Genomic DNA, 20,417 nt, shown 5'->3' with positions numbered 1-20,417 from the left:
TTCCAAGTAACAACAATATCGAAGGTGTTCTCAATTGAAAAGAATCAAGCTCTTAAAAAAGCATTTGTCTGTTATCATTCACAGAAAACAGTGTGATTTAACCCAACTACACAGGAAATGAGGCAAAAACCTTGTACCGTAAAAACCGGAAAATATTGTTATGGGAATGAAGGATTAAAAACAGGGGACTAGTTACAAGGCATATTTACAAAGGATAACTGCAGCGCTGGCCAGCCGACAGCTCGAAAGCCAGAGAGTGTTCGTCGTCTTTGTCGGGGCGCCCGCATGCATTGTCCACAAGAAACATGCAATATGCATGTATCATTACCCCCGACGGCAGAAGCACCATCCTGGGGCGTCTAAATATTGGTGATAACAGGAGAGTAATACAGTTTGAGGTGTGTGACATGCACCTCAAACTGTTTGGAAGTCAGTGGAATTCAGGAAAGATGAGGCACTGGTACTGACTGGGGCGATTTCATACGTAACTGGAGTCGCGCCACACAGCACTCGATATGGGCCTGTGCACCGAGACAATATATTGCCACATCCAGTACGCGGCACGTGGAGGAAGACGAAAATCTCGCGCATTGCGAAAGAGAAGAAGAGGTACCTGCCCGATCGTTTTTCAGTTGGCCTGCAATTAAAGAGTCCTGCCTTTTTATCAGTTCCTGCTGCTTGTGAATCGTGACACTGGTGGAGGCGCTGGGTAAATGTTTGGGACGCCTGTCAACAGCCCCACATCAAGCCCAGGGTGTTCTCCGCGTGTCGAAACAACCGTTCACCATGCCATCTGTAGCCTACTAGGTCTAAGCCCAGAATTTGATCCCCTACCAGGAAGGCTGTCTGTTACCACGAGTGCCCAAGCCATGGCAGACCCAGGCCCTGCATAGGTGACTCTTTTGACTCGTCGATCTCCCGTGAGCTTCCATGGCAATGCCTACGAGGACGCAGAAGACTGGCTCGAGGAATACGAGCGCTTAGCCAAGTATAATGAGTGGCATCCTGGACAGAAGCTATCCTATGTGTATTTCTCCCTTGAAGACGGAGCCTGCACGTGGTTCGTAAATCGCGAGGGAATCTGGCCAAGCTGGGATGAGTTCCGCCGCCAATTCCTCCATACGTTCGGGAGCACCGAAAGGCGAGACCACGTGTGGCGTCTTCTCGAATCATGGATTCAAAAGCTGAATGAAACTGTTGCCATGTTCGCTGACGACATGGCTCGTCTTTGTCGTCGTGCAGACCTCGATATGCCCGGGGCAAAAAAGCTCAGCCACCTCATGTGCGGCGTAAAGGAGCAGCTGCTCGCCGGTCTTCTGCGGAACCTGCCGATGAGCGTCAATGAATTTATTAAAGAATCGACGGCCATAAAGCGAGCGTTATGCCTACGCAGCCGCTAGTATGATCACCTGACCAGTCCTGGACCGGCAAGCGCCGCAGCAGTGACGGTCACAGACGAGGGTACCTTGCGTCGCTTGATAAGTGAGATTGTTCAGGAAGAAATTAAGAAGCTCACTGCTATGCGAAATGAATGCACAGCTGCGTCGGTGGCTGAAGTTGTGCGCCAAGAAATAAAGCAAGCGTTTGCGGCTCCCGCGCCAAATTTCCAGATGTGGCAGCCCAGCTACGCAGATGTCTGTTGACCGCTACCTCCGATGCCGACGCTGCAGTATCACCAACAGTCAGCACTGGCATCACCTTGGTACCACAGGGAACAACCGACGCGACCACCGCTTCGCAGAACCGACATTTGGTGCACAGCTGACTACAGGCCCTTGTGCTTCCACTGTGGGAAAGCGGGCCACATCTGCCGTCATTTCTCTTATCGCGTCGAAGAGTACCAAGCGTTCCCATCCACTGCATCTCGTCATGCTTTTGACGGCGAGTGAACATCGACGCAAATTCGACGAGCCGGCAAGCTGATTCTCCCGGTTACCGGTCGTGCTCCCCTTCTCCAGGTCATCGTTTTCCAGCTGCAAGACGCAGTTCCACCGACGTGGCCCGAGGGCGATCTCCCAGCCCATGCTGGGGAAACTGAAGGCCGCGACCTCAGGGGGGAAGGTTGCTACACGTCGAAGTGCCGAAAATCCCCCATTGCCGTCGAACAAGAAGCCGACACAGCCGGATGATTTGACGACAGACGAGATCGTTAGCGCCGGTGTTACTGTATCAATTGACGGCCACGACGTGATGGTGCTAGTAGACATTGGCATGGACTTTTCAATCGTAATGGAAAAACTGGCGGATAGACTTCGCAAAGTGAAAATGGAATGGTCAGGGCTGCACATTAGAAGTGCTGAAGGCCAGCTGCTGACACTGACTGTGTACTGCAACAGTCAACATAGGGGATTTGTCATTCGTCGCAAATTTTGTTATTCTCCTCGACTGCTCCAAAGATGTAATCTCAATTATGGACTTCTTACGCGAGTACGGCGTCGTCATCAACATACCAGAAGGTATGGTAACCCTTTATGGAGATGAAATTGCGGAACTACAACGCAAGTCTTTGTGCATCCTAGACGATGTGACCGCACCACTGTTATCTTGCCATCTTGTTTCCGTCAGGTGCGGCACAGAGTACGATGGGGAAAGTATTGCCGACCAGACAATTACGCTTTTGCTCACTCAAGGTATTGCCATGCCCAGAAGTCTCGTCAAAGTAATGCATGGGGAAACAGAACTACTGCTGACAAACTTCAGCAAGCAACGACGACACATTGCAAAAGGTGCAGCAGTTGCTTACCTCGACGAGATTGCGGAATTCAGCGAATGCTTTGCATTACAACAAGGAGAGCAAGACGCTTCGGCACCTTTACCTGTTCTTGACGTGAGTGCGAGCTTATCACCAGCGGAAAGGCAGCGCCTTGTGGGCCTGCTTCACCAGTTTCGCGATTGCTTCTCGTCGACATCCAGAGTTGGTCAGACGCCACTTACGAAGCACCAGGTTGTCACGGAGGAGACAGTGAGACCAATCCAATAAAACTCGTACCATGTAGCACCAAAAGAGCGCGAAGCGATCGGGGAGCAAGTGAAGAAAATGCTCGATGACAACGTTATCCAACCTTCAAAGAGCCCGTGGGCATCGTCGGTAGTGATGGTCAAAAATAAAGATGGCAGTCTACATTTTTGTGTCGACTGCCGTAAGCTGAACCTGGTGACAAAGAAAGACGTATACCCATTACCACGTATCGACGTTTCTCTCGACAGGCTGAGGCATGCCCACTACTTCTCTTTGATGGACCTCAAAAGTGGCTATCGGCAAATATGTGCTCGTGCAGTGGCAAGTGGCAAGACTCAGCCGAGAGAGTCGTTGCATACGCAAGCAGGATGCTCTCACGTGCTGAGTCTAATTACTCAACCACAGAAAAGGAATGCTTTGCGGTGGTATGGGCAGTTATGAAGTTTCGCCCATATCTCTATGGCTGTTCCTTCAGTGTTGTCAGCGATCATCACTCACTTTGCTGGCTGACGAACTTGAAGGATCCGTCTGGTCGACTAGTGCATTGGAGCCTAAGGCTTCAAGAATTCGACATGACAGTGGTGTACAAGTCTGGACAAAAGCGCTCCGACGTCGACTGCCTTTCAAGATCACCGATTGAGCAGGAAGTCAGAAGATGACGAAGACATGCCTTTTATAGGTGTTCTAGACACGACTACGATTTCTCGTCAACAGCGGGAGGATAACGAACTGATTCCGCTGATTGAATTTTTAGAAGGCCGGATTACAAGCGTGCCCAAAACATTTGCAAGGAGCTTGCCGTCATTCTCCTTCTGTAATAATGTTCTTTACAAGAAGAACTTCTCTGCAAACGGAAGCAGCCGCCTGCTTGTCGTTGCAACGTGCCTCCGTAATGAGGTCTTGCAAGCCTGCCACAATGAACCGACGTCTGGCCACCTGGGCTACACGCGAACACTGGCCCGAGTCAAAGAGAAATATTACTGGCCAAGGCTTGCCACCTTTGTGAAACATTATGTGCGCACGTGCCTCGATTGTCAGCGACGCAAACCACCACATACGAAACCAGCTGGGCTACTACAACCAGTCCAAGTGCCCACAACCTCATTTGCCTAATCGGGATGGACCTTCTCGGACCATTCCCGACTTCCAATACTGGCAATAAGTGGGTAATAGTTGCCACCGATTACCTGACACGCTATGCAGAAATCAAGGCCCTTCCAAGTGGCACCGCAGTCGAAGCAGCACAATTATTTATTGAAAACGTGGTTCTGAGGCACGGTGCACCAGCGGTGATAATAACGGACAGAGGGACTGCCTTTATGGCTACACTTCGAAAGACAGTGCTTAGCCTCAGCGGCACGGCTCAACGAAAGACCATAGCCTATCACCCGCGAATGAACGGCCTAACAGAATGCTTGAACAAGACTATCGCCTACATGCTGAGCATGTACGTAGACGTGGAGCAAAAAAAATTGGGATGACATACCGTACATCACATTCGCTTACGACACCGCTCAACAGGAAACTATGCGAAAGACACCGTTTAGCCGTCTTCATGGCCATGAAGTGATGACGAAGCTCGACATGATGTTGCCACATGGCTGCGGTGCTATAGGCACGGACGCTGAAGCTTTCGCTGAATATGCTGAAGAAGTGAGACAACTCGCCTGCATCAAAATCGCCCGACAACAGGACTACGATGCTCGATGCTACAATCTACGGCGCCGCTACATCACGTATCAGCCAGGTGACAAAGTGTGGGTTTGGAGTCCCATCCGTTGGCGAGGGCTTTCAGAAAAGCTACGCAGGCGGTACTTTGGTCCCTACAAGTTTTTGCAGCGCCTCAGCGACCTGAACTGTGAGGTTATCCCTGACAGTCCTGCTTCCTCCAGGGCGAGGTAATTTCCACCAGAAGTTGCGCATATTGCGTGCATGAAGCCCTATTGTTCGGAATGAAGTGCCCACACCTCATCTGACACATCTTCCTTCTGCTAAGTGAGCACTGGGACGATGCTCTCTCTGGAGGGAGGCAAATGCCACATCCAGTACGCGGCACGTAGAGTAAGACGAAGATCTTGCGCATTGCGGAAAAGATCCCAGCGTGATCGTTTCTCATTTGGCCTGCAATTAAAGTGTCCTGCCCTTTTTTATGAGTTCCTGCTGCTTGTGAATCGTGACAGTATTGAACTTAAAAAAAAAAAAAAAAAAGAAACGCAGCAGAAAGTTGACCCCCGTCTTATATACTGGTAATTTTTTACTGGTTTATACTGTTTGGTTTTTCATGTTCTTATAATTAAAATTTGGGACGTCGAGCTATATTTCGGTTTTTACGGTACTTAAAAATAAATCGGCAATTCTGCACGAAGCAACTAGCAACAGCTCACCATGCACGAAACCATGCATAAAATACAATCACAGACATGAACTGCGAGTCAGCTGGTGCAACTATTTAGTGGGCCACATAAAGCCAACAAAGGCAGTGCTTGCAAACACTGCTTTTGTTGGTTTTATGTGGCCCAATTAATCGTTGCACCAACATGTTGCACAGCACACCGCATGGCAAAGAAGCGGCAAACGGTAGAAGCGGCAAGTGGCATTTGGAACCTAAGCAGGATGCCTTAGACCTGTCTGCTACATGGCGGACAAACAGAACCAAAACATAGGTACAGGCGCCAACAAAAGTGGTATACTCCACGCAGTGGGAGCCGGAGCAATGGCAAACTGCACCGCAATGCCATCTGCAGGCAGCATCTGGGATCAAGACAGCCAATGGGTGCCCTTTATTATCTGCAGGCGTGTCACTTGACTCGTGTCAATGTAGATGGCGTCGCGATGCAGTGTGCCACTGCTCCGGGTCCCGCTGCCTGGAGTATACTACTTTTGTCGGCGCCTGTACATCGTGATCAACTTTGTCGCTTGCACTTGTAAACATCAAGCGCAACGAATCCTGCGCAATGGATCACAGAACGCCATTGCTTTGGTTGTTCCTGCTCAGGAGGACTTGCCGGGAATGTGTAGAACACGTTGCCAGCGGGATTTTGTAGGTACTTGAGCATGCCACCACACAAGCATTGTTTTTTGACATGCTTTTAAGATTCTGCCACCACTCACGTGACGGGTGTTGGTTATTTCACTCCATAAACGTGAGTCAGACACGCAAGACCAGCGATGCATTCGTTCAGATTTATGATGGACGGCTGCCTCCTTCTTAAGCACACTTACTAAGGCCGCCACTAGTGGCGCGTCTGTTTGCACGCTCTACGCTTGTAGCACTGGTGCAAAAAGCAAAATATTGTCTCACTGGGCTCTAAGCACCATGAACACAGTAAGCAACTGCAGAACAACATGCGAATTGCAATTGAAGTAATGACAGGCACAGTGATACAAACTTTAAATAGAGCCTCAAAATCTTTAGCATTGGCAAAAAGAAAGAATCCCACAGCAAGCAAAAAAAAAAAGAAAGAAAGAAACAGGGCGCGAATAGTGGGCATACATGGAATTGCGAGCCTCAGTGATCCATTGAAAAGAAGAATGAAGCAAATAAGGGCAGCTGCTTATCTAAAAGTTCTAGAAGTGTGCAAATAGCAATTCTTAAGACCGAGTCGAGTGTGTATTAAATAGTGCTTGAAACAAACTAAACCAAATATTCAATACTGTTTCAATAATTTCAGAATAATAAACAGCCGTTTTGACCTTAAAGGGGACATGACACGATCACCCATCACTTTGTGGTTTTCCACGAGAAATTGAAGTAGAGGTTCTATTATGGCTATACACGTGTAAAAACTGGGCGGTAAAAGCAAATTTTTGTCCAAAATATGAGCTAGAACTCACTGGCTCTAAGCCCTGCCATCTGGCACCCACCACCATATTGCCAAGCCATTTGCGGCATCATGCGCTGCATGCAACCAAGTCATCGTCTGCTACAACATCGGCCACCGCACCGCACCACACGAGGTCGGAGCATAACTGCCGTTTGTTGCTGCATTTGCTCCAGATATTGCCTGTCATGTCTGCTACAATGCCAACTTCATGTGATGAACCAAGCGACGAATCATTGAGTAGCAGAAGCAGCGATGGTGCTACGCATTTTGTCTTCGACCTCATCGCCACCAGCTATGCACGCGCCAGCTATGGACAAAGCCGGCACGCACGTTTCTTGGAGGCCATGTACGCAGACAGCACAGTAAACGTGGTCAACATAAGATGGCTACATTAGTGTTGCGTGAAATGCTGCCGATTCTTTTCCACACTGTTATTTCATGTGCCCAGCACTGCTTAGCCAGCTGTTCATGGAACACGAGGTCTGGTGCTACTTCGCACAATGCAAATGTTACGCACGTAGGTTGTTTGTTGGCACACATTCCATGCGTGCATGTCTCTCGGATCCATACTCAACAAAACTACGATTTTGTTAAGCTTCTACGCGTTCCCGCCAGTTCTTTTTAACCTCCGTAGTTGCGTGCAGCATATGTAAACAAATGCCCGCATACATGTGTTCGTGGTGCAAGCATTTAGCGTGATGTACGCTTTGGCTGAACCTTTACTTGAACTTACTTTATTGCACCTGATATCAATAAAAAAATAGCAAGGCTAACGTTTGGCCTGAGCACAGGTAGCCGAATGGGTTGATGCGCGAACACTGTCGGCGTCGAGCCTGGCTGCAGCCTTGGCTTTTTCACAAGTGTCCCAAACTCGGTGAGCAGCCGCAAATCGTCACTGTAGCTGTCTGGCGTGAAGTGCTCTAAGAACAAAACAATAACGTCAGATGAGCGCCAGTCCTTCCTGCCCGCATTCATCTCCCAAGCCTTATGCTTGACGGGCTCCTTGGGACACCCTAAGTACGACAAGGAGCACTCGGGGCTCCGTTCGCCCTGGCACCCCACAGCGCTATGTAGGTGCTGTGGCAGCATTGTTTCAGCCACTGCAAGTTGAAAAATTTCAATGGCAAGCTGAACAAAGCAGAAGGTTCCCGCATGCCGGCACAGCTGAAACACATATTCTTCGTAGGAACATACATGCTCGCTCGGCGAGCATGCAACCTGTTGCGTCAAGGCTCGCGGGCGTGCCAGTGTTGCTCGACTGTTATGCCATTCGAGTGTTATATAAAAAAATTCAATTACAAATTACGGGCTGGCTCGGGTGCGCAAAAATTTCGCCAACGTGTTCTTGAACGCACGAGGATTGCCTCACACAATGCAGACTATGATTTAAAATTGGGTGTCATGCCCCCTTTAGCATACATTGATTTCACAGTCTAGTATATTCACAACTTTAGCAGGTTCCTGTCATTACATTGCACATTATGAAGCATTTTTACAACGAAGCTGTTAAGGCCTACTTTCCCCACTATTGTGTCCACGGGTAGAAAAAAATCTTGAATATAGTGCAATGCCGGGCCGACCTGCAGCGGAAGTGACGCAGGCATTAAGCACTCCCCATACGTGAGCTGATCCCAAAGATAGTGCAATGCTGGCCCGACCTGCGGTGGAGGTCGGGCCCGCCGGTCTCAGATGCTCCCCCTTGAAGTCAGAACTCTTATTGTGTAGTCCCAAGAAACGCGGCCCAAGGCCTGAGGGGTGGACATCGTTAGAAGACAGAGACATTAACCTATATACAATAAACAGTTGCCGCACACCCAGAGTCGATTCAATTAAGGTCTTGGGCATGATCGTTGAGTCGGGGGGTACAAATGGCGAGGCTATATGCAAGCTAGTTGCTAAAACTGAAAGTGCTGTTCATTTAGTTCGGAGGGTGTCAAATCGGCATCATGGACTCCAGGAGGATAACCTCATTCGGCCAATGCGTGCCTTCGTTCTGTGCCAGTTTACATACGTGACAGCCATGCATCGATGGAAATGGGCAGGGCGGGGTAAATTGAATGCACAACTTAGGAAGATTACTAAGCGGGCTCTCGGGTTACCCGTATACACTTGTACAGAGCGCTTAATGCAGCTTGGCATTCATAACACTCTCGAAGAGATTGCAGAGGCCCAGGAGCACGCACAGCTAACTCGCCTCACTGCGACGAGGGCAGGGAGATCCATCTTGCAGGAACTCGGATATCACCCTGATAGAGTAGCGGAGGAGTTTTCTGACGTTCCTCCGTCGATTCGTGAGAACATTACGGTTGCGCCCATAGCTAGGAACATGCACCCCGATAAAATTGCAGTAGAAGGAGGGCAAGGGCGGCCAACCTTCTTAGGCAAATACACAGTGATCAGCGACAGGTCAGCTTTGTGGGTGCCGCTTCTTGTAAGGAACGTTGGGCGTTCACCATCGTCACTGTCGATGGTCGGCAAGGAATCACCAATGCTGCCTCGGTTCGGACGAGGGGCTCCGAAATAGCTGAACAAATGGCTATTGCACTAACCCTGCTGGATAGCTCATGGGATGTCATCTATATTGATTCAAGGTCTACAGTCAGCGCATTTGAAAAAGGCACCGTTTACAAACAGGCCCTCGGACATCTCGGGGGCAAGGAAATCGCGCACCACTTCATTTATTGCTTTCCCGCACATCAGGGTCAGATAAGGGGTGCTCCTCCCAACCTCAACAAGTCGGCTTACGGGGCTACGCGCGAACTTGCCCACCGCACTACCCTCGACCAATCGGAAGCCGACTCCCCGGAGAACAGGGACACACCCTCCCCCTACGACGAGATTACTAAACACTAATATCTCAGCCGTAGAACCTACTTTGTTCCTCATCCGCAGCTCAATAGAGCTCAGGCATTAATGCTCCGTCTACTACAAACGAATGCCTATCCCAATCCATCGCTCTTACATAACATCTATCCAGATACTTACACCAATGCTACCTGCCACGATTGTGAAGAAATAGCCACGTTAGACCACATGCTCTGGCGGTGTGCCCGGTCACACTCTATCATCAATAACAGCTCGGCCAGATGGGAGGTGGTTCTCCGCAGTCCTCTTCTGGCTAACCAACTCTGGGCTGTCCAGCAGGCCTACGATGCGGCCGAGAGGCTCGGCCTCCCGGTTCCCACGTGGGAGCGGCCTGCTTCGTGAAGACTCACGATCTGCAGGACTTCATTAAAGTTTTGCCATACCATACCATTGAGCAACATAGCATACTCCATTACCCAGTTCTTACGTCTGTTATGGCCACCAGGATGAAATGCATTGCTCTTTTGCTCCACTTTTATGCGTGATAGCTTGTGGTAAATAAAATTAAGTTACAGAGCGTTATGGCTCCAACCTGTGCAGTGGGTGGCGAGGAATGCCATTATGGAGGGCTCTGGTTTAATTTTGACCACCTGTGTGGGGTTCCCTAAAGTGCGCCTAAACATAAGTACTCGGGCATTTTTGCATTTCGCTCACAGCCACTGTAGCCTGAATATCTTAACCTTTTCAAGGTAAATTTTTTTCTCATAACGACACCCCCCACCACGGTCGATTTCTTTTTTATTGTGGATTTAAAATCTTCAGAGTGGCCTATTTTGAAGAAAACATTTACCACAATTTCTATTAGTGATCATAAAGCTACAAAAAAATATTTTCTGTGGGTAAACATGCATTGTTCATTCGTGAACACAGATGTGCTTGCATAAATACTTATAAAAATTAAAAGGTAGATGCACTGAAATATGTGTGTTCCGATTTGGCACTTGGGCAGTAGTCCGCATTGAATGAGTCACCGCTCGACTGATTTGCAGAAGAGTGGCCGCTACACACATTCTCAGCGTAATCGAACTGTGTATGTGAGCGCACACAAGAAAACTCCATGGTTGTGTGCCCATCAGAAAAGCCAGACGAGTCAGAAACTCCGCAATAATCTTTCAGTTTTCAGTTTTCGTGAGCCTCAAGAAAAGGAACGCAGGCATGGCAGCATCGTTCGTATAGGGCAGCATTGTCTGTATATACCAGCGCTCGCCTGTGAACAGATGTAATCGCACCTCTGTGAGCAATTAACAAACGAGCACCTAGCGGTGACCCTTTGAAAAACTAGAAACCAGATAGACGTCAGTCTGTGAGCACGACAAACGGTAACAGCCTGCGAGACGAAACAAAAATCAACTGCAGCACGGGTAGATGCACGAACGATTGTTGACGAAATGATGTAGAGGTGCCATGGAATTTAACCCAAGAGGAAACGGAATGCAAAAAAAATATAATAAGATAAATAATAATAATTTCACACAGGGTGGCATCACTTTCTGTGCAATAGTCTAAAAAATTTGTGCATTTTTCAGACGCACAGGCAACGGCATAAATATTTGGCCCCAACCATTTGGGACTTCTACGTGGTGCTGTGTGTTTACGTTTTTGACCCTGAAAGGGGTTAAGACTATTAAGCGATATTTGTATGTGTGAATAGTGATTATACGTCTCTAATAGTGATACGACGTATAGTGAATAGTATGCAACAAATAGTGACTATACACTTTGAAGACAAAATCGAATAGGGCAATATCGGATTTGTTATCCAAAAGTTGGTAGTATCCCCCCCCCCCCCCCCCCCCCCAAAAGAATTCTTGGCCTTTTGGAGGCAGTCGCCAAGGAGAGTGGTCTGATTGGCTGATGCAGCAGAAGCGGTGGGGATTGCGAAGGACAAGCTGCATGCCAGCAAGGCCTTGTGTGCTTTGCGCTGTACTGGCTTGCTTTTTGTCTCCACGGTCATCCTTCTGCTGACAGTTATCAAATGAATGGCTACCTTGTGTCGAGGTCACGAAGGGATTCCTATGTGCATACCTGCCAACACCCCAAATCTTTTTCTCATTTTTATGAATTTGGGCTGGTTCTGTGATTTCACGATTGTTGCATCAAGCCTTGTGATAAGTAAATTCTATTCTGCAAAAAAGGTTTGATGCTGTTGAAAGATGTGAAGTGGTACGAAATTGCAAAGAAATTTATACAGAGAAAGGAAATTGCAATGGTATCCGTGCTACTCCCCTGCAAATGGTGCGTGATGGTGCCTGCACAAGGTCCTGTGCGGGAGCACATGACCCCTGATGTCCGAGGGACTGTCTGCGCCGAGCAAATTTATCCATTCATGTTCCTGAAGCAGGCAGTATCAGCAGCAGAGTTGCTGATGAAGCCATTGATCTGGAGACAGCGTTGTCATTCTTTACTGCTTTCAAGTTTGCGGCTACTTGTGTGCCGCATCCAAAGGCAAATGATCATCAACAAAGCGAGCGTGGAACAATAAAAGAGCAGTCTTAAATGCATGCTATCTGTCATGCTCACAGGATTTTTATGATTTCTAAATTTCGCACGTTGGCAGGTATATAAGTGAACAGAATGTCCAAATTGAACGAGCTTTGTCAGAGCGGCCGTACAACACCTTATCTTGAAACGTCAGAACTTGCTGGAGTGTGCACAATGTTTGTCACTGAATACATTCCCGCAGAGCAGAATGCCTATTCATAGGTCCTTACTGATAAAAAATCTGAATTTTCAAGAAACCATCAACATGTTGAGTAACCAAACAATTTTAGAATATTTCACGAGTATTTTTCTGCTTGGACTATTTTTCATGTTCTATCGTAGCCAGGGCTGGAATTGTGCCCTTTGCCATACCATCCATAATGGCTGGGGGTGGAGGGTGGAAAAGGGGGAAAGTGTGTTGGCAGGGGTCAAGGGGGTTACGAGAGAAAATTTCCGTTTTCTGATGCTTATTTACTAATTTTTATTTTTGCTAATGAACCTTGCAGAAGAGCTCAGATGCCCCCCACCACAACGCTCGGTCTGACGAACATCGGCTTGGCTTCCATCGCCGATCAGGAGGAAGCTTGCGGTCTGGTTTCCACAGTGATGGCTACCGGGAGAGAGACCCAGGTGAGTAACAGATGTTGCATTAGTGGAGACGAGAGTTTTGTAGCAATTTAGAGGGGCCTTGCAAACCTTCTGTGGAATGCATGGTGTGTGCTCGATACTGAAAGCCTGCCTCTTCGTAAACCTTTCCTGCGAAAAGTTTTGGATGGGCCTTGTATGTGCTGTTGCATTTAGTAGGAGCTGCAATATGCGAGCTGTGGTCTGAGCGCTCATCAGGTTGAGTTGGTGGCTCTAACGTGGAACCTACTAGGAAAAAAAAAAAAAAAATGTGCAGAAAGTTTCACCATTTTTGTATAATTTGTAATACTCATACTCACGTGCTTTCCATTGTGTGCTCTCTTTTTGGTGCTATAATAAACAGCGAGAGGCATATTTGTTGGCATCTGCCCATTGTGATTGTCACCTATTGTATTTCTCAAATGCTGCTTTCAACCCCTCCCCCCCCTCCCCCGCAAAAAAAAGAAGGAAGAGTATATGCTAATGTCACAATATATCCTGCAGGAACATTACAAAAATGATGACATATCAGGGGGATGCTAAGGATTTTCTGAAACTCAAGATTGTGCCACGGCGGGGCTTGATGAGGAGACTCGGATGCGCTTGATCATGTTGCCGCATGCTCCCCCCCCCCCCCTTCCCCAGCTCGTGCAGGAATATAGCACACATCAAGCCACCATCCTCTTCGGCTCACCGTCTCATGCTCCAACTTGCAGCACATCTCGCGATAGGATCTTGTAGCACTTGGACGTTATGTGGGATGTGACTGCGAGAGGGTCTGTGGCCGTTCTCTATCTCGTGTCGTGTGATTTGAGAGGTGCGTTCACAAGCAGCCGCATGTAATTCGACCACTTGACTGTCTGTGCCAGTGGCAGTTACCATTTAGTGCATCGGTATTCCTTCACGGCAGCAGTGAAGTTTCATTTAATTCATGTAGTGAATGGACACACTTTAGTTTACAGTTAAACCTTGATATAATGAACTTCAGTACAACGAAATTCTTTATAGTAACAAGTATTTGCCTTTTTATAATTTCTTGTTCATAGAATGCCACGTATTTAGAACCTCGCTATAACGAAGTTAGTTTATACACAATGTCACTGCTGCCACTAAGGAATACTGAGGCAATAAATGGTAATTTTTGCAGACGCAGATGGCCAAGTGGTTGAATTGCATGCGGCTGCTTGCAAACACCTCTCGAACCACGCCCCGCAGTACTGAGAATGGCCGCCTAATCGGAGCAGCGTCATGTTTCGTATAATGTTTAAGTGCGATAAAATCGTATCACGCCCTGAACGCTGTGTTCTTTGGGTGCAAGTGAAAACCTGCAAGGCTAAACTGAGAAGGATGGTGCGTTGATGAGTGCAGTCTTCCCGCGGAATCAAGGGGAGATGGAGGAGAGGAACGAGCTTGTGGTAATGTGATCAACTGCGCATCAGGGGGAGTGGCAGGTTGGTCCGCGTCTCCTGTTCAAGCACGGCTGAGCGCATACGCAGCCTGCGCGCCCTGTTTTAGAGGTAATCTTTCGCGTGTTCAAAAAGTGGGCGTGCTGAGATGGCATAGCATCATGTGTGCTATCCCGTGTGTTTGGTACTGTAAGTTCTGTAATCTCGAGTTTTGGAGACTCGTTGAAGCATGAGGCACACGAAGCATTCGCTCGCCACAACTGCCGGCACTTCTTCTGATAGTGTCGTCATGCTCCGGGTGACACCATCGGCCCCAGGGGCAAAGTGGACATGAAAGCGTGACTGGCTTTGCTTTGTACCACCAATGGGAAGATATCGTCGCATGTAGCCATCTTTCATCACTGGCTCTCAGATTCAACAAGATGGATATTTTTCTCGTTCAAGTTTGCTTCTTCCAATTGCACGAAAATTGATCAAATTTTGGGGCCCCTTTCGTGTAAGGAACATGGAAGACTACTTATTTGCGCAAAAGGTCGAATTTCAATTGTGTGGTTCTCACCCATGCTGTTGGGACAAAGGAAGGACAACACAGTAGTGCAAACAATCGCAAGATCATTTATTGCACCTTTCATAGACTAATGCCTGCTAGCCGAGTTGCTATCCACAAAACCTGCCGATGGGCGCGTGACAAATCGCGGAAGTTCGACTCACCACGACCGGACAGCGAGCGAATATGTTCGCCCCATGCTGGGCACCAAGGCCTGGTCGTTCGTGCGTACGGTCACGCGAACGGTGGCGCGTTCGAATGAGGCCTTGCGAAACGGTCTCGCAGAAGCATGGATTGGCACACGCGTGGAATGTCTGCACCACTGGCCGACCCCGGAGCCAAAGAGGAAGAGCCTTTTCCTTTCCGCGCCCAAGTAACCCCGCTGTTAGGTGACGTTAGCAGAGCCACACTCGTGCCATCTCTCGCAGTGCGCTTCAACCACACCGACTGCCGCGGGCACCAGGCCACGTGGTGAAGCCGGATTACAGGAGATGGGAGCTATGCGGGAAAACAACATATCGGGGGCGCGTGAGAGTCGTGCATCCCCACACAATTTAATAAAATTTCGATATAACGAAGGAAATGGCCAATTTTACCAGCTTTGTTATGTTGAGGTTTAACTGTATTGATCTTCTGAATAAATGCTATTCTATGGACAACAAGTTATAAAACGTTAAATACTTCGCAATACCGAGAATATTGTTATAGAGTCGAACCCACTTATAACAGTACCGGTTTTAACATTATATCAGTCATAACAATGAGAAGTGTGCCGTCAACTTTAGTGTGTTCTCCATGGTGAAGTAACCCGCTTAGTACAGTGCCCTGGTGCCACATTATCAGTTATAATGATGAAGTCTGGCTGCCGGTTGCCCTTGCTGAAAGGTAGTAAAATGCGAAATCCTCCGGGAAAAGAAAGAAAAGGAGAAATTTGAGCCGCTGCGCAATGGCCCGCTGCCCCAACAGCCGCCGCGTGTTCATTTTCCAGCCTTCTCCGCGCGCCTCTCTCCCGTCGCCCTTCCACCCCTCTGAACACGAATGGGCTGTGCCCATAGCTCTATGCCACTCCACCCTCCGAAACACGAATGGACCGCACCTACTGCGCTGCTCCCAGATTGCTTGCTGGCTCCTCATTAAGTGCAGTTCTGCAAACAACTTAATCACTCGTGTTCGTCTTTGTTGGTTGCGTTGAAATTGTTCCTGGCCACGTGGTTTCTCAGCCTCGTTTGACTTACTGCTGAAACTGAAGATGAATGATCTGCCCGCTGATCATCGGCAGTGCACGACGTTGCCAGTGAAAAGAAAGCGTACAGCTATAGATTTGCAAACTGAGTGCTTCTAACTGATGAGGCGATCGTCATGAATGTGCTCGTATCGGATAGCGACAGCGACGGTGACAGTGATGATGCGGTAAAGTAGGCTGCCTCAATGTTGTCCTCTGAGGAGGCCCACCAGATGATTCAGTCCCTCCGGGGCTTCGTTTTCGCGAGGAACCTTCCGCTGCATTATGTGGAGCACCTGGGATGCCTTGGAGGAGGATGTCGGCAAACTTCGCATAAAGCGTGCAAGGCTGACGAACAGGGTTTTCTTGTGCAAGCCAGTGAGAAGTACGTGGCGAGACGCTTGTGGTCGCCTCAGTTTTTCTTCTGGATTCCTTGAGCTAACAGGCTGCTGTGGCAACCCTCTCGCATTATTTAAAAGGCCCCTTTTGGGGCCACTGAAGCGATGCCTCGGTGGACCCCGCATATCGGTTGCCGCCTTAGACCTCTTTTTGCAGTTATAGCAGTGCTATTCTTTAATGCTGACAGCCGTGGCTTGTTACATGTGATCGGAGCAACCAGGAAGCAGTTAAAGGGACACAAAGGTAAATAGCAAGTCAAGCTAAAGTGATAGATTATAGCTCGAGGATCTCTAAGACATCAATATTATCGTGAACAGAGCCTTAGTAATTGAGAAATTGAGGTAAATGCAGGACAAGGTTAGAGGCTCCTTCGAGACATTCAAGTACTTGCCTGATGACGAAGGCACTCCTCATTTATATTCTGTCACTAGTACTCAACCACTCATCATAAAAACATCATTACATTGCATTATAAGACGAACTAGAATTCTGCTTGCCCAATTCTATCCCATCTTTAGAAAGAACTCATTGACTTTACCCTTGACAACGATGAGGGCGGTCGAGAGGTTTAGTTTTCGCTTGAGTCTGCACTGCCTGCACTTTCGCGTTTCAGTAGTTTCGTTATCGCGCAGTGCTGTGTTGGTTTTGCTGGCTCGCTAAACTTGCACAAGCTGCATGTGGCAGAGAATTCTATCTTCACGTGTGGTTGCGGGATGCCCGAACGGTCCACACCACTTGATTAAAAGAACTGTAGCGGCGAATCCACCGCTCTGTCTTGACTCTGTTTCTCCATGGCCGCACATGTGCGCTTTGTGCAAAACACCGTACTGCCGTCTGTCTTAGCCTGTACTTATCCCACTAACTAGACCGAGTGCAAATAGAGACTGCCAAATGAAAACAGTTTGTGCAAGAGAGGCTCCTTAGGGTGGAGGGGGCCGACGTCAATCATAAAACGGTGCCATGTATAATTTAAACACAAACGCAATGCACATTAAATTATTTTGCCAAAAGTTCTCATTGCATGTTCGCTCTACCAACATGCTGAAATGAATGTGGGAGAGGCACCTTTCCTCATGAAAGATTTGCATGATCACTCAGCTCGGCCATCTGGCATGGCAGATTGTTCACCTTCTACTTATGCCAGCACCTCTGGTGCTACCTTCTGTCCCTATATAAAATTTGCGGGGAGGTTTAATAACCAGATGAAAAGTATTGAAGGACCCTGGTTGCGGGAATGGCAACAAATGAAAGGGGATTCTAATGCAGTCAAGTCTCAATATAAGGAATCATGCGGGACCGCTGAAAATCGTACGTTATTTCGAAACATTGTTGTAATGAAAAACTTGTGGTTACAAGCCAATGGACAAACCTAGGAATGAAAATGACATACCTTGGCAGTAGACGCGTGTGCAGACAAGCATACTCTCAAATAAAGTTGCTTAACTCACTTCAGAGCTGCTTTACTTGATTTGATTTACTTTACTTGAGTGATTTTCTACTGGTGCGTGCAACACGCACGACCAATTAGGAATGTGTCTGCATCTTCCACATAGCGCAATACCTCATTGGGTATTGTACCGAGCGATGAAGGTGCGAACTTTGTTCATGTGCACTAAAACATCAATGTTCGACACTACCTCATCTTCTGTGTTCGGTGACCCACAGTCGTCTTCCTTCAGGTCGTCATTGTCACTGGAGACGTCGCGAACGCAGTTAACCATCTCTTCGGTTGTCAGGTCCACCGCCGTTAGTGCTGTGCTGTTGCTCTCCATGTAGTCGTCGAAGGAAGAGACGGCGGGTCCACAGTTCTCCTGGGTTGTTGGTCACCTCCAGGTCATCTTCAAGCTGCACAGGCGCTTGGACAAGCCCTGCTTTTCGCCAGCAGTTCCTGATAGTGGATGCTTTCAAGTTCCACCAAGCTCCTGTGAGCACTTCCGCTGCCTGACGAATATCGATTGCAGTCGGCTGCTTTAGGTGGGCATCGACAATCAACCGCTGCACAAGGTGCTTACGAAATTCTGCTTTCACACTCTTTGTAATGCCCTGGTCTAGGGGTTGCAGCAAAGACATGTTGTTGGGTGGCAGAAACTCCAAGCGAACATTCACAACGTGAGCACAGCAGTTGTCGACAACCAGTAGAGTTCTTCGGTCATCCCTCCTCATTTGGTCGTTGAGTTTGATGAGCCACTCAGAAAAGAGTTCTCCGGTCATCGAGGCTCGTTTATTGATGCGATAGTCATATGGTACTGACATGACGTTTTTCCATGCAGCGAGGCTTCGCATACTTGCCGATGACAAGCGGCTTAATTTATTTATTTATTTATTTATTTAGTCATACTGTTAACCCTCACTTGAGGGTCGTTACAGGGAGGGTCGGTAATTGAATTGTACATAGAACAAACACTGAAGATCATTTGTAGTAGAACATTTGTAATACATAGAACATTTGTAGAAAAAAAAACACACAGCTACATGCAAGGAACAAATATAAGCTATACAATGTGAGCGAAATACTTATCAAGGCCAACCTCAAAATCACTCATAGCATTTTTTTGTACCACATCATTCGGTAATTCATTCCACATTTTAATAGCGTCAGGAAAGAAAGAAAAGCGGAATAAGTCTGTTCGAGCTACTATTGGTTGCACGAATGTACTGCGTGTTGTTCGTGGTAACCTTTTGTGAAAGAGCGTCAGATAATCATCCTTGTTTATTTTCACATCTGCGTGTAGTATTTGAAAAAGCAATTTCAATCGCTGCTTCTGCCTTCTTGATTCCAGTGGTTCCAAGTTACATATTTTTAACATTTCAGTTACCGAGTCACGTCGTCGATATTTAGAGCAGATAAAGCGAACTGACATTCTTTGAATTCGTTCTAGTTTATGTTTTAAAACCTTTTGATGGGGGCTCCACACAGCACCAGCGTATTCTAGGCTCGGATGGATATATGTCTTATATGCAATCAACTTGACTTCTTTCGTCGCCTGGCGTAATTTCCTTTGCAAGTAGCACAACTTCCTGTACGTTGATTGACAAATATTTTCAACATGAGGACGCCAGTTCAATTTATCTGTTATGGTTATACCTAAATATTTGAAGCTACATACTTTTACCAGTATATTATCAGCAATATTATATGTGAACGAGATCACTTCCTTTCTTTTTGTTATGTGTGTGTAAGTGGTTTTTTTAAAATTAATTTCCATACCCCATTTTTGACACCATGAGCTTAAGTTTTGAAGGCACTGGTTGAGTTTAAATTGATCTTCCCTGCATGTTACCGGACAATAAATTAGGCAATCATCTGCGAAAAGCTTAATTTTTACAGGTGATTGGACAACCGCTGAGATATCATCAATGTATAGCAGAAAAAGTAGTGGCCCTAGTACGGAACCCTGCGGCACGCCCGAATACACCTCACGATTTCCTGAAATAGTATCTGCCACTCTGACTGCTTGTTGGCGATCAGTTAAATACGCTCCTATCCAATCGAGAACATCCTCACTAAGACCGACATTGCGAAGCTTGTAGAGCAGTTTACGGTGTGAAACTTTGTCGAAAGCCTTCGCAAAATCTATGCATATAACATCGACTTGTACACAGGCATCTATAGCAACACAGAAATCATGAATCGTTTCTATCAACTGCGTTACAGTTGAAAGGCCACTGCGGAATCCATGCTGAAACGGACATAATAAGTCATTTTGTTCCAGAAATTGTCTGATGTATTTTGCCACTATATGCTCAAATATTTTACAACACACCGATGTGAGAGACACAGGCCTATAATTGCTCAACATTGTTCTATTGCCACCTTTGAAAATTGGGACCACAATTGCTCTACGCCAATCTTGAGGTAGCGAGTGGCATTTTAAAGACTTCTGAAATATAATTACTAGGTAATACGACGACCACTCCGCGAATCGTCGCAGAAATTCATTCGGTATACCGTCAGGCCCACATGACTTTTTCGTGTCCAGAAGGAGCAGCTGATCAAATATGCCTTCTCGGTTAATATTAATATTACCAGCTTGAAGCGGAAATGTAGGAGCCGATTCATATTCTTTGTTATCATCCTGGTCCGTACAGA

At 47.4% G+C, this 20,417-nt stretch overlaps 1 protein-coding gene across 2 annotated transcripts in view; it reads left to right on the top strand.

Moving 5' to 3' along the window:
* The window catches only part of LOC142560703 (vasculin-like protein 1), a 66,035-nt gene that overhangs the window by 15,052 nt on the left and 30,566 nt on the right, over nucleotides 1–20,417 (top strand). For both annotated transcript variants that reach the window (XM_075672963.1, XM_075672964.1), the window contains one exon: nucleotides 12,636–12,759. In XM_075672963.1, the coding sequence (XP_075529078.1) occupies nucleotides 12,636–12,759 (124 nt within the window). The remainder of the gene's footprint in view (nucleotides 1–12,635; nucleotides 12,760–20,417) is intronic.

The sequence above is a fragment of the Dermacentor variabilis genome, chromosome 10, assembly GCF_050947875.1.
Source record: "Dermacentor variabilis isolate Ectoservices chromosome 10, ASM5094787v1, whole genome shotgun sequence".
In the NCBI taxonomy this organism is placed as follows: domain Eukaryota; kingdom Metazoa; phylum Arthropoda; class Arachnida; order Ixodida; family Ixodidae; genus Dermacentor; species Dermacentor variabilis.
The sequence above is the reverse complement of the archived record's forward strand: the minus strand, read 5'-3'. Positions and strand labels throughout refer to the sequence as shown.